This window comes from Amblyomma mixtum, chromosome 5 (assembly GCF_055824585.1).
Source record: "Amblyomma mixtum isolate Tamu chromosome 5, ASM5582458v1, whole genome shotgun sequence".
Lineage (NCBI taxonomy): Eukaryota > Metazoa > Arthropoda > Arachnida > Ixodida > Ixodidae > Amblyomma > Amblyomma mixtum.
The window spans coordinates 545941-559169 of NC_143016.1; the positions used below are offsets into that span (position 1 = coordinate 545941).

At 43.1% G+C, this 13229-nt stretch overlaps 1 protein-coding gene across 2 annotated transcripts in view; it reads left to right on the plus strand.

Annotated features, from left to right (window-relative positions):
* Positions 1-13000, plus strand: part of LOC149341064 (pantetheinase-like) — a 50362-nt gene extending 37362 nt beyond the window's left edge. For both annotated transcript variants that reach the window (XM_089542910.1, XM_089542911.1), the window contains 5 exons: positions 842-1143; positions 2671-2955; positions 5267-5392; positions 8464-8689; positions 11484-13000. In XM_089542910.1, coding sequence (XP_089399036.1) covers positions 842-1143; positions 2671-2955; positions 5267-5392; positions 8464-8689; positions 11484-11780 — 1236 coding nt within the window. In that variant the 3' untranslated portion in view covers positions 11781-13000. The remainder of the gene's footprint in view (positions 1-841; positions 1144-2670; positions 2956-5266; positions 5393-8463; positions 8690-11483) is intronic.
* The last annotated feature ends 229 nt before the right edge of the window (positions 13001-13229 follow it).

The window sequence follows — 13229 nt, forward strand, 5'->3', positions numbered from 1 at the left end:
CGTCTCAGCTAAGTGTTACTACTGCTGACTGTGGCACCAGAGAGGCACTAGCAGCCTTGTGAGCATAAAATCAAAACTCTGAACTAACAGCAGCATCACTGAAAGTCGTGAATCAATGAAGGTAGTGCATTCGGCATGCCCTACACGTAGAATTGCCGCAACTATTAAATTGGCCATTTCTACCATTCTGTAGTTGCATCCTGTGTGATGAGAAGTATTACGGAGGTCTCTGATTTCAGACCTTACCATATCTTGGACAGGCTGCTTCAGAGAAGAACAAAAAACTTTAGTGTAGACACAGTGCTATCCTATACATTAAGGTCTTTGTATCATGACCTTTTCTCTTCTTGTAGATGAGATACAAACACATCACCTCCAAAGCTGTGTGTCTGAGTGAATCCTTCCTATGCCGTCAGTCATTTACATGAAAACCTCTTCCACTTAATATTTAATTGAATATTAATAGGTTATTTTAAAAAGGTAAATGCCATTGCATTCTCAAAGAGAAGACCTTCTGCATTCACTGACCGCTTCATCATCGTGCATTACAGCTAGAAGCTGCTTTCTTATCTCCTTTATGGCGACCCGAATTCTACTAAAAGAGTCTCTTTTAGCAATCTTCTACTTGACAACTACAAACATGTCGCAGGATGTTTTTGAAGTGCCTGCTAGGCCAAGTTGCAGTTTGGTACTGGAAAGTCTTTTTTTTTTTTTTTTTTCATACTATGCTGCTTACTGTATCTTTGTGGGCGCATTCCCTTAATAAACGGTCCAGTTTGATTTTGCAGTAGTAAGGCAGTTCGCAGAAGTGGACTTCAGATTTTATTTTGACTTTGTGCAGAATGCGGATATCATCGTTTTTCCGGAAGATGGCATCCTGTTTGGCTTGAAAGACCGGGAGGAAGTGAGCAAGTGGGCGGAAGACATTCCGGACCCTGACCCTAGCAAAGTGCTGTGTGGCAGTAACCACACTGCTCTCTTGGCCAACCTGAGCTGCCTGGCACTTAATAACAATATATATCTAGTGGCCAATATCATTGACAAGAAACCCTGTAATGAGAGTGACCCTGGCTGCCCCCGTGACAAGACCAAGTTTTTCAACACAAATGTTGCTTTTGCGCGCAATGGGACGCTTGTCTCAAGGTTAGTGGTTTTGTTTCTCCACGTATTGCAAACGAGGGTTAGGTAGCAACCTAAACAGTCCCGTTGTTTTTGTTGCCTCCTGTGCATACTACTGCATGCCATCAGGACCCGTTCAGGAATGTATTGACATACAAGGGATATAGTGTATATTCCTTAGATAGCTCAAACAGAGCCAGGTACATGTTAAATCGCTTAGTCCTGTTTGGTCCCTATTGGACTTGCAAACCCTAAAGCTGGCTCCATGTCTGTGTCGGATTGCTTATGCAATGTGATACACAGGTGAACTTGTTGATGGCACTGAATGTGCACTCTCCACTTGGAATTTAATAATCTCGTGCATATCTACATGTATATAGCCATTATAAATATATACAATGCAAGAAACTTTTTTCATCAGAATTTCGCAACACGTTTCCAATACTTAGCTGTGCATTCATCATTTAGGATCCAAAAGATAGACAGCTATGCAGAGCGTTTCAGTAAAGACTGTTGGTAATTTTTAAATGTACGCTTTTTGAGTTAAAAATGGAGTAGACAGGATAAAATAACATGCCAGCGAGAATACTTGTCAAACGTGTGTTGGAAGGATGCACTGATGCGCAGCTCCCACCGCCCGTCGCTCCCACTCAGGCAGTGCGAAAGGAGAACGTGACACCCGCGTCACTGTTTGACGCGTGCTCGTAGACATAGCTTGGTGCGTTGCTCACCCACGCTGTTTCGGTTTCTTTCTTGTGCGGACCCAGAATTCTTTGCACTGCAGCTGCGGCGAGAATCGTATTTTCCAAAATCTAAAAACTGAGTTGGGTTATGAGACATTATTCCAGCGCAGAAAAACACATTGATGAAGAGAGTAGACACCACGGACATCCGGACACCATGGACACCGCGGATTCGGTGTCCATGGTGTCTACTCCGTTCATTCGTGTGTTTTTGCATGCTGGAATGATGTCTCATAATTCTACCCAGAACCAACTAGCCCAGCTTTGTGCGCTTAGCTAAGAATTGATATGGGTATTGCTATGATGAGCTACAAACTTTTGTAAATTCGGAGCTGTACTGTAATAGCTAAAAAGTTAAATGCTGGATATTAAACAGCATACTAGTCAACACATCTTAGATGTATTGTGATGCACACCACCACCTTATATATACCATACCAAAGAAAGCACTCTTTTAACTCAACTAGCCTATTTTTAAAAATTATATTAACAGTCCTATGTGAAACATCCTATATACATACGTACAAAGCTGTCAGCTCAGGCACAACACCCTTTGTCCACTCTATCTGGGACTCTACCCTCCAGTGAATTCTTCTCGATCAACCGAATTTGAACCAGAGGCCCTAGCCCCAAGCGTGATCCGGAGTTTAACTTCCTTCAGCCACAGATCTGCCCACAACCGTTCATAGGCTACTGTGGCTATTTGTGTCTGTTCAGTGGCTGTCATGCATGGCCTGCAGTAATCATTTCATGTACGAGCTAGCACTTCTAACTCGCCGTACCCTGCTGGTTGTGTGTCTTCTACTAGGTACCACAAGAACCATCTTTTTATCGAGCCCTTCATGAGCCCTGCAGACCCGCCCGAGTTTGCTGTTTTCGACACAGAGTTTGCCCGTGTTGGCATGTTCATCTGCTTTGATGTCATGTTTGCCGAGTCGTCCCAATTGGTGGAAAAGCACAATGTCACTCTGGCTATCATGAGCAGCTGGTGGTTTGATGGACTTCCTGGCTGGTTTTCGGTGGCTGTGCAGCAGGCCTGGTCATATCACAATAGCATCCCCTTGCTGGCCGCTGGCATCCAGCATTTCGAAAGGTAATTGGCTAATTTTTCTGAGCTTCTCTTTATGTAAATAGTCTCTCAGCTGACTGTAAACGTGCTCACCAAGAGCACCTAGATAGCTGCAGGGGGGCCGTTGGTAGCCATGCAAGGGCTGGAGCTTGTTGGCAACAATTATTTCGATTACATGCGAAGCTGCTTTTAATTTTTAAAAATCAAGGTACGGCTTTGCAAAAAAATAGGGCAAAGTGGTATAAAAACAGCCTTGCCCTGTTGGTACTTTGAATGCCAGTACTGCTACTTCAGTTTTTGAGCAGTCTTTATGTTTGAACTGCAACTTTTAGTCTCATCTGTGCATCACATTTCTGAAAATTGCAAGTTTTGATACTCTAAAGATGGGGATTACACACCGTGCAGTTAGTCACCAGGAAGTTATGCAGTTTTATTTTTCTCCTTTTTAGGGAACAATTACTCAAGCCCAGCATCCATGGGCAATTGCATAGTTTCTGCATGTAATGAAGGAATATTGCTGGATATGCCACAAGGTTTCTGTCTTTGCCTCAATAAATTAAGTTGTGGCTTGTAGTTTGACTTTTGTCGGGAAAAAATGCCATTTTGATGATATGATACAGAAGCACATTTGCACAAAAGTAGTTAAGTCTTGCATATGTGATACGCATGGAAATGGGAATGTTTCAACTGGTAAATTTTTATGGTACTTCTTTTTTGTTGAGATACGAAGAAATATATACTAAAGGAAGATTATCTAGAGTCGGTGAAGTGTTATAATTTCATTGCAACTGAGTTTTGTTTGCAGTATAATAATTTTGCTTGAACATTTGATCCCGATGACATTTAGGTGAAATTTGTGGCATCCACATGCTACCACTTCCTTGCCTTTCTTTTATGTCTCTCTGTCTGTCTCTCTGTAGCATCTGAAAAACAAAAACAAAAAAAAAACAAAAAACAAGTAGCTGATTGATTGTTACCTTATTAAATTGTGTTTTTAGCATAATCAGGATGTTATTTGTTCCATAAAGTGCAGTGCCTGAAAAGTTATACAGATTAATGCAGAAAATGTAGACAGTGACTAGAGTGGAAATCTGATGGTTTATCACCAACCACAGTGGCTCTATGGCTTTGATGTTCGGCTGCTCATAGCAAGATCACGGATTCGATTGCGGCCACAGAGGCCATATTTCGATGGAGGTGAAAAGCAAAAGGCTGTGCGATGTCGGCGTATGTTAAAGAATCTCAAGTGGTCTAAATTGACCCGCAGCCCTCCACTGCAGTGTCCCTCATACCCTATGTGTCGCCTTGGGCTGTTCCCATAATTTACAATTTACGAGGTTTGGAGCCTCGGAGAGGGAGGCCTTCACTCTCCAGAAGTACCACCCATCAGTTGCCTTCCCACCGCACCCCTTCTTACTAGGTGCCCACCCACCTACTGCCATTCTTGATTTACCTCGTGCACCCACTAGAAGCCTATGCAGCAGAGGAAAGGAAAATTGGTGAGGAAATAAAGCTGAAAGGTTATTTTGTAGCTGATGCGTCCTTTGTCCATCGTGTGACGTACTCTAATCTAGGTGACAAGTTCATTTTCTATCAAAATTAATTCATAAGCATGCTGGTTACATGCGTTATTTGTAGTTAAGTTAGAAGAAAAGGTCTTCTCCAATTTCGCTCCAGCACTTGCAAATGAAGGCGCACAAACTGCTCAGTGCTATATGTTGAGACGATGTTGCCATATTCTTGTCATGTGGGGGGGGGCCAGCACAGGTGCCATTGGCACGGCATGGCGTGACATGGCATGCGGGGGTTTAATGAGCCAAAGCTGCACATGGCCTCTGAGGAATGTTGTAGTGGAGTAGAAGAATCCGGGTTCGTTTTGATTTTGCATAGCACATGCCTGTGTTTGCATTTCACCCCCATCGTAATATAGCTGCTCTGTGAGTGGCTATAGGTAAGCTGACAGCAAGAAAAACCTCGAAGGTTGTTTGGAGGGTTCGTGGTGTAGATGAAGGATTGGTCGACCTAAGTGGTCTTTTAAAGCTAAGAGTGCAGAAAACAGGTTGCCCAAAATGTAAGGTAAAACCTGTCCACTCGTGAAGTGCTGGAATTCTTGTGCTCCCTTCAACTGTATCCTTTGCTCATTGCAGTGGTTTCTCTGTTTGCATCTTTCTTCTCTTCTTGGTAGAATAGTGTTGCTGTTGCATCACATTTGGAGGTCTTATTTCTTTTTCCTTTGCTTTTTCTTGGCAGAGCCAAGACACTGTTGCTCCCAACGAGCATAGCTACACAGCTCTTTACGTTGCATTGAAGATGTATGTGCTGTTCCATTGTGCAGGGGATCTCTTGGCAGTGGCATCTATGCAGGACAGCCTGGTCCCCTCAATTACACCTACAGCCCAGATGGCAAGAGCAAACTGTTGTTTGCTAGCCTCCCTTCGGACACCCCCACCGACGAGCCCAGGCAAGGATTGCATGTTCACTGCTATTACTTTCTGCACACTCGTGTAGTGACGGAACTTTACAGCCAAATAAGCACAGTATTCTGACACTGAATGCTGAGAACTAAACAAGAGACAATTACTCAGCTTGTATTGTTTTATTTTCATGCTTCCTGCAAAATAAGCACGAAATTTGCCGTGGTGACATTGGCGAAACACGGCATCGTGTCGGCATGGTCAGCAGTGTTGGAGATGGTTGGCGCGATAGACATGCTGCGAGCTCACAAGCCACCTCAGCAAAAAAAGTCGCGCGTAACGCCACTGCTGCTGGCAAAGAAAGGGCAGAAGTAAAGGCCACTTTAATTGCAAACGAATCCCCTGAGTTATTCGTAGCGCATTTTTGGTGGGTTATTAGCATGCTAGGAGACGAATTTCGATGTAGCGAAATTTCAGTGTTATGAAGTTAACTTGATTTTACCGACTTCGTTAAATCGAGGTTTAATTGTATTTTGTCCCTATTCACTGAACCCTCATTCACTTTTTATGCTAGATTTCAAATTTTTGTGGGAGAATGATAGGCAGTTCAGTATCTATCAGTATTTCAGCTTTTCTTTCCCTCGGTGGACACCGTTGCAGTGCCCTTTTAAGCATGCATGTATCAGCTGAGCTCATGAAACGCCCTCCGAATGCATGAAAAACTAGGGATGCGCGAATATTAAAACTTTCTTATAGTTTGTGAATGGCATCTGCTGTTAGGTTCCATTTGCACCACAATCTTACCATTATTCACAACAATGCTGGAAACACGGACAAAAGGGGCGAATAGACAAAACAAATGCTTGTTTTGTCTATTCTCCCCTTTTGTCATTGTTTCCAGCGCCGTTGTAAATAATGAATATGTACCAACTCGCCCAACTTTTTTCACTCATCAATTTTACCATTTGAAGTTCAGTCATGCCCTGTTAATGTGGATACTTCGATTCCTGACCAGAAGTATCCATTAAGCAAGCCGTCCATTATAACGCTTCGAAGAAAAACAGAAATGTTCTTAAAAAGAAAAAATATGGTGGTCAATTTAGCGTCATTAGGCAAAAATGCAAATTAGATGCACTAGCTCTTCGGTTTTCAAAGTTCAAGGTTCAAAGTTCAAAGCAATATTTATTCATACACAGAGGAATACATATGGAAATATCTGGACCAATAGCCGTAGGGCTAGTTGATGGTCCAGTACAAAATAAACTTCATCAGGCAACCGTAACAAAAAGAGGAAAGAGAGAAACAGGAATCAAAATGCCTAGAGCAAAGTATACATTTGAGCGAAAAGCAGTACAATACAAAGCAGAAACAAAGAATGAGGGAAGAAAGAAAAAAAACACACACAAAAAAGGAGGGGGACGGGGCTCTGGGCACTTCCTGGCTGTTAGTGAAGAACAGCTTGGAACTGAGCGTAAAGTTATTTGCAAGTTTCACATTGATAGGCACTGCATTCCAAATTTTTGCTCCTGAATATTGAATCAAGCGCTCACTGTACACATTGCGACAGGCAGGCAGGTTGAAGTTGCCATTTAATGCGTGTCTTGTGTTTCGGGATGGAATGGCTGTGGAATACTAGTATTAATGATGTTATTTGTATATTGTCGGGTTCATGGAAAGCTTTCAAATTTGACTCGAATACACACAAAGACCACCTCTACACATCTGTGCACTAGAATATGCCCATCCATCGTTTCAGGGTCTCTTGATGCAACAGCATTAATGGGTAAAGGCCCATAAATGCGGAATTGGTCATTTTGTACTCTATGCTCATAGATTGTTGCGAGTCCCCATAGCATTCCTGGCACAGTGGTGCAGCAGTAAAGCAATGTGCTGCTGTGTCAGCAGGTGGCTGTTTCAAATGCAGCCATCGACTGGGCTTGCGAGGCCCAGGTTGCTCTTCCTGAGCAACCTCCCATGAGTCGGTACCAATCATTACTTTAATTGCCACCTGTCATGGTGGGCAGTTTTGCGACATCATCACAACCTGCGAACTGGATTGTGAGCAAAGTGATGTGACGTAGGTGGCCGATGGGCAGCCTAGGTCAAGAGGCTTCAGATAAAGATCGGTCAAATCAGTGAGGGGGTAGCTTTAGTGCTAACACACGGAAACTATGATTATGGTCTGCTTCTGTGCATAGTGGAGGGCAGTGAAGCCGAAATCTCCCAGCCCTGAAAGCTTCAGGTTCATTGTTCTGATTACCAATGTCTCTAAAATAATGCAAGGCACATTGAATGTCTGAAGCACCTAGAGGTACATAAGGTGCATAACAGCACCTCATGGTATGATGAAATGTGGTTTTCAAGGTAGCACACGCTGCAGAGAAATTTTCATGTAATGTCATTTGTGTAATGAGATAAATAGCAAGGCACGTCGACTGGGCATCATGCCACTGTAAAACATGAAACCATATGCGTAAACAAAGGTCATGACTACATTTGCACTTTTGTGCTCTTTCTCTGATGTCCTGTACCCAAAATACAATGAGCGGAACATCTTTTAGGGGAAGTCGTGGCTTTCCGTGGCCGGCAATTCGCATTCAGGCATCGCAAGGGAGCACGAAAAGAGTGGTCCTGCTTGCGTTACTAATTACTGCTCAATTTCACATCCTTCATTTAATAATGCCCGATTGGCCTTACATGTACAGTGATTGTAATGAGGATGGGTGAAAACTCTGTTTTTTCATGGTACATTTCATTTTTTTTTCATGTCCAGGTTATGTGGTAGGCGCTTGTTTTGGCATAAATAAGCAGTATTGACATTCGAAACTGTTCGAAAATATTTAATTCTGTTCACCACCAATTCTTATTATCCATATTCGCTCTGATATTTGTATTTCTCTAAAAAATGTCTCTTATTGCTTAAAATTAAGAAAAGTTGCAAGGAATTGAGTTGTGCAATTATTGCCCCTTTTGAATAGAGGTGCAGCCGCTGCAAACCTGACAAGGCGGATCACATTTTTCATGTGTTTTTTCACTTTCGTTTAAAGCTGACCATGGGTAACTTTTACGGGAGGTATCGGTTCACAGTATTTATGACACTGTAGTTATTCTAACACAGGTACCATGGTGACGTCGTGCGCCCTCCCAAGCGCCACGTCAGTACCGAGGACATGAGCGGCCATGCATCGCAGGAGCTCTCAGCTGCCAGTGGCGATAGCCGTGTATGCCATGGGGACTTCTGCTGCTCGCTCTCGTATGAGACATCCGGCTTGAAAGACAAGTTTGTGCTTCTTGCCAAGCATGGATTACAGCGGATTGCCAATTACATGGACATTGGTTTGGAGGTAAGGTCTGAAGTGAAGCTATAGACATTTTAAGTACCTACAGTTGACTGCCTTTAAGGTGAACATACCAAATCTGTACAGCTCAATAAACCGCTGGGATGTGTAAAAGCGTAAAGGTACTATAAGTGGTGCAAATTCTGCGCCAGTTGCGCCAAACTGTGTCTTTGCTTTAAACCTGCCTTATGTTGTTACAGATGGGTAGAATTTGCTAAAATGGTGCCAGTGCTGCACCCAAATGCTTGTTGCAATCACAATCTCCAACGGGAATTGCAGCCAATGCCTAACGGCCAGGCTACCGCATGAGGTGAAGAGGGAGAGAGGGTGGCTCAGCGACATCTATTTTAGTTTTAGCACAATGGTCGTTTCACACTTCTGCTTCGGTATTGTAACTTTACAGCAGTAACTTATCCAAACGCGATGAACACGTGGGCAAAGAGGAGGAATGTAAATGTATGTACTAGTTAAAGGACAACCGCAGTGGTTTTAGAATTTGACGAGCTTAAATGGGTTGACTGTGGGAAACTTTCTGGTAAAGCATGCAAAGTCCTTTTGGGCTAGCATTTAAAATGTTAACATAATCAGTGATTTAAACTGCGCTACTTTCAAGCTTCTCCGCAGTACACAGCACCAAAGGGGGTGTGCATGATGACGAAATTTGAAATCTTGCTGTCCACGGCATCACTCTGAGCTTCTCCACACATCTTTGACGCTGTGAGCGGAAGCAAAATTTAATCGTTTATTTCGTCACCATTTTTAATGCTAGCGTAAAAAATTCGGCATGCTTTACGTACAGCGTTTATAGATTTGAATTTTCGAACATCATGGATTCCTCAAAAAGTAGTGTAGTTGCCCTTTGAAGGGACCCATTTGAGTGCATGTTAAAGGACACAGTACAACAGCTTCCTTGTTCCTGGAACTATTTCTGCTGCTGCACATGCCACGCGCAGTCAGCCTCTGGAGTATGCTATATTTCAGCTCCTGCTTTGCCTTTCCTGCTTTGTCCTGTGCACGAGTCTCTTCTCTTCATGCTTTCAGTGTTCAACCTCCTTGCATGTCACTTCTGCATTTCACCGCATCTTTAGCTTCTCATTATTGCCACTGCGCTTCGTTGCGGGCTGCTTGCTTCCATCTTCCGTATTCTTACAGAGCTCCGCACTCCTTTAGCTGCACTTCACTTACTACAGCGGGTTTCTTATGCACCTGTCTCAGACCTGCGACGTGTGCAGTGTCTTCTTGTAGAACATGGTACAGACACTTTTAGCCGCATGCATCACCTGGCCATCTGGGACTGTGCTGTGGTTTGGCAATACATGATCTCCTCTCCAGTCTTTGTATAAAGAATGCAGCGGAAAACTAAGACAACAAACACACTGTTCAGCTCTGCTCATTAACACTGTTGCCTCTAAATTTGGACAGCAGAAGCACAGTACATGTTCAGGAGTGCACAGTGGTTGATTCATCGAGATGTGCGAAGGTTTAAAATTTTTCCTGGTAATACTGACTCAAACGGAAGGGACGTAATGGTTTCGTATGCCTGCCTGACACTTAAAAAGGAAAGAAAAAGGCATAAACCTAATATCACTCCTGTGTGAAACTGGAAGCTTTTTTTTTTTTTTTTTTAAAGCATGGTTATCTTCATGGCAGTTTTTGTCTGATCCTTCAAGTTGTCATGTTTTATTGTGTGTTAAGGCTTTCCGGCTTTTAATCAAGGTGCATTGTCACATCAAACAGAAGAGTCAGTGGTTTTACTTAAATTTTGACCTGCGGACTCCTGCTCACTTAGTGAAGTTGCTCCAAATGGTCTTTTTGCTCACTACAAGGCTTGCTCCAGAGTACTTGCTTATGGTCGGTCCATTCGTCGGAACTAATGAACCAGAAATGAGATGAGCAGAATTGAGCGAGACTTCAAAAGTTAATGTTTTGTAACGTTTGCGAACAAAGACAGCTTTTAAAAAAAACCCGCACAGTGCCTTATGTCAACCCCTGAGCTGTTGTCGCCTTTAGCTTTCTTTACAACAGTTGCTTTTTCATGATGCCCTTGTGAGTTTGGCATCAAAGATGTCTCGGTTAAAGGTCATAGCAAAGTTGCTGCATTACTACTATCCACTAAAGTTCACCGGGCATGGGAGCTGTGAAAGAAAATTTCCTCACTGCCACTTCTTGCACCCAAGGGCTGAAAGGCATGCGTTGCAGTTCTCTGCTGGACCGCTACATCTGTGCAACCACTGAATGGTGTGTGTGCAGGTCGTGAAGGAAATCTTTTCTCACAGCATCTTTTGAATTGTTTATGTAAACTGTGGGGTTTTAAAGGGGGAGAAAAACATATCCTCCACTCGTCCACTGCTGAGAATCAGGCGCCCGCCTCACCCTTATAATTGCAAGGCAGCAAAGCACAAACTAACCATGATGGACCAGCTCTTGAAAACAAAGGAATGTGACACATGTTGACATGAATACATTTATTGCTGCTGTTCACGTATTGTCAGCGCAAGGGAGGCACTTTGAGTCTGGATGGGGCAAGCTCGCAGGATACTTTCTTACAATGCTCTTTCCCGCTGGTGAAGAGCAGAACTGTTTCTCCTGCGCCTACATCGGTCGTGCCATGTGTGGTACCTGTGCTGCGGTGGCACAAGGGCCCTGCTTTTATAGTTAACGTAACTTAACAAGAACCAGGGTGTGCCATTGTGGGAGGGTCGTTTGGAGAAGCTGCATTTAGGGGACTTGCCAGTGATGAACCCTCGCAAAACTTATCCATTTTCTGTTTGCACTGACTGTTTAATATCCCCACACCTAGGTATGCGTTCTGGCTGTGTGCAACTCGACCGACAATGAAGTCTGCAAATCCTTCCCGACTAAGTCATCGACAAAGTTCTCCAAGCTGCAGCTGACTGGCGAGTTCACAACCTCGGCCGTCTTCCCTATACTGGCTTCAGACGAGCTGGCCCTGACCCCCAAGGTCATGTGGCGTTTTGAGAAAACTGGAAACAATGTGAGCACCCTGACCCTGGACGACAAGAAAGGCAAGGACGAGCCCATTCTGCAGGCTATGATTTATGGCCGCCACTACGAAAATGACAGATTTGTCCACTAATCGGCTGCAGGCTGCACAAGGTGGTTAGGGTCCCAGTGCTGTTCGCACTGTATATGGACAGCAGTCGGAGTGTGCCCTGCTGCCATGTTTAAAGTATTTGTTACATATTTTGTTAAAAGCTTGGTTGCCCTTTGTTTCCTAGACGTGCGTACGCTAAGCCAAACTGTTATTTGTTAGCGCCGGCTCTCCTGAAGCTTTATTGCTTGTGATTGTTATACTGAAGTTGTGGGTGGTATTGACAAGACATTTGCATAGTACAGAGACTGGGTATCCGGTTTGTGTTATTCCGACGAGTTGACAAGCAGGTGACCCAAAGCACTCCTGGCTCACAGGTACTGGGATACTTTATGGCTACGAGTGAATGCTGTGGAGAGGCATCTTCCAACTCGAGCTGTAGTGGTTGTTTTCTACAGACTTTGTACAGTTACAGTGGCTATCAGTAATTGCAGTTTATCAATGTGCATCCTATTATACATATTACACAGTGCGCAACACAGCGTACTCATGTTGCATGCTATGCTGAAGAATGTAAACTATGTTGTTTAAACAGCTGGGTTCTTTGGTGGGTTTATTTGTTGTCACCAGCCCAGCCAAATTCTCTGGTCTGATTAGTGCATAAATGAACAAATTTTCCAGGCAGAGCAGTTGAATGTTTTTTTGAACTTTTTTCCTTTTGCGGTCATACTGTTAGTTTGTTAGTTGTATAAACATTCCCCAGTTTGTGTTGGCACCATGTGGTATTACTAGCTGATTTTTGCTTTGCAGTGGCTTCCATTAGCATAAATGTTTTTCTTTTTATTTTTTGAAAAGGCCTAACATTTGGGGGTGTTTCATATATCACACTTTTTGCATTGATATAAACTCGTTTTGTTAGTTTAAGCTAGTGTGAAATAATTAAATGAAATATCTTTACTGCTGTGATAGATATGCAGTTGTAGAAGTGATTTTGTGCATGTAGCTGACATAGTTATTCTGAAGAAGTATCAAGCAATATGAATGACAAACAACGCTGGTACAAAGTACTGTTTTGTATGCGTGCAATATTTCAGAATGCTACTTTGTTTATACTCACTGCCTCAACCGGTGAACCGCTTGTATAACTGCAATTTTTTTTAAGAACATAATGAAGACTGTGCCTTATTTTATTTCTGATGTAGTTGTCTGACAGAGTTCATGTCAGGCTTTGAAGAACAATAAAGCCAGTTTAGTGACTTGAAAAAGTGCCCATTGAATATCCTCCAGTGAGGTGGCAAACGAAGCGAAAATAAACAAAGATTCTAAATACATTGTGTTACTGCCTATGCGAAAATATGTGGGACTGGAACACAGAGGACAGCTTTATTAGTACAAATAATTCTCTGTTTACTGTCAGTTTGCCATTCTTTCAGCTTTGCAAATATTCATAGCAAGCATCATGATGGAAAAGCCTTAATGACTCTATAGTGTTAA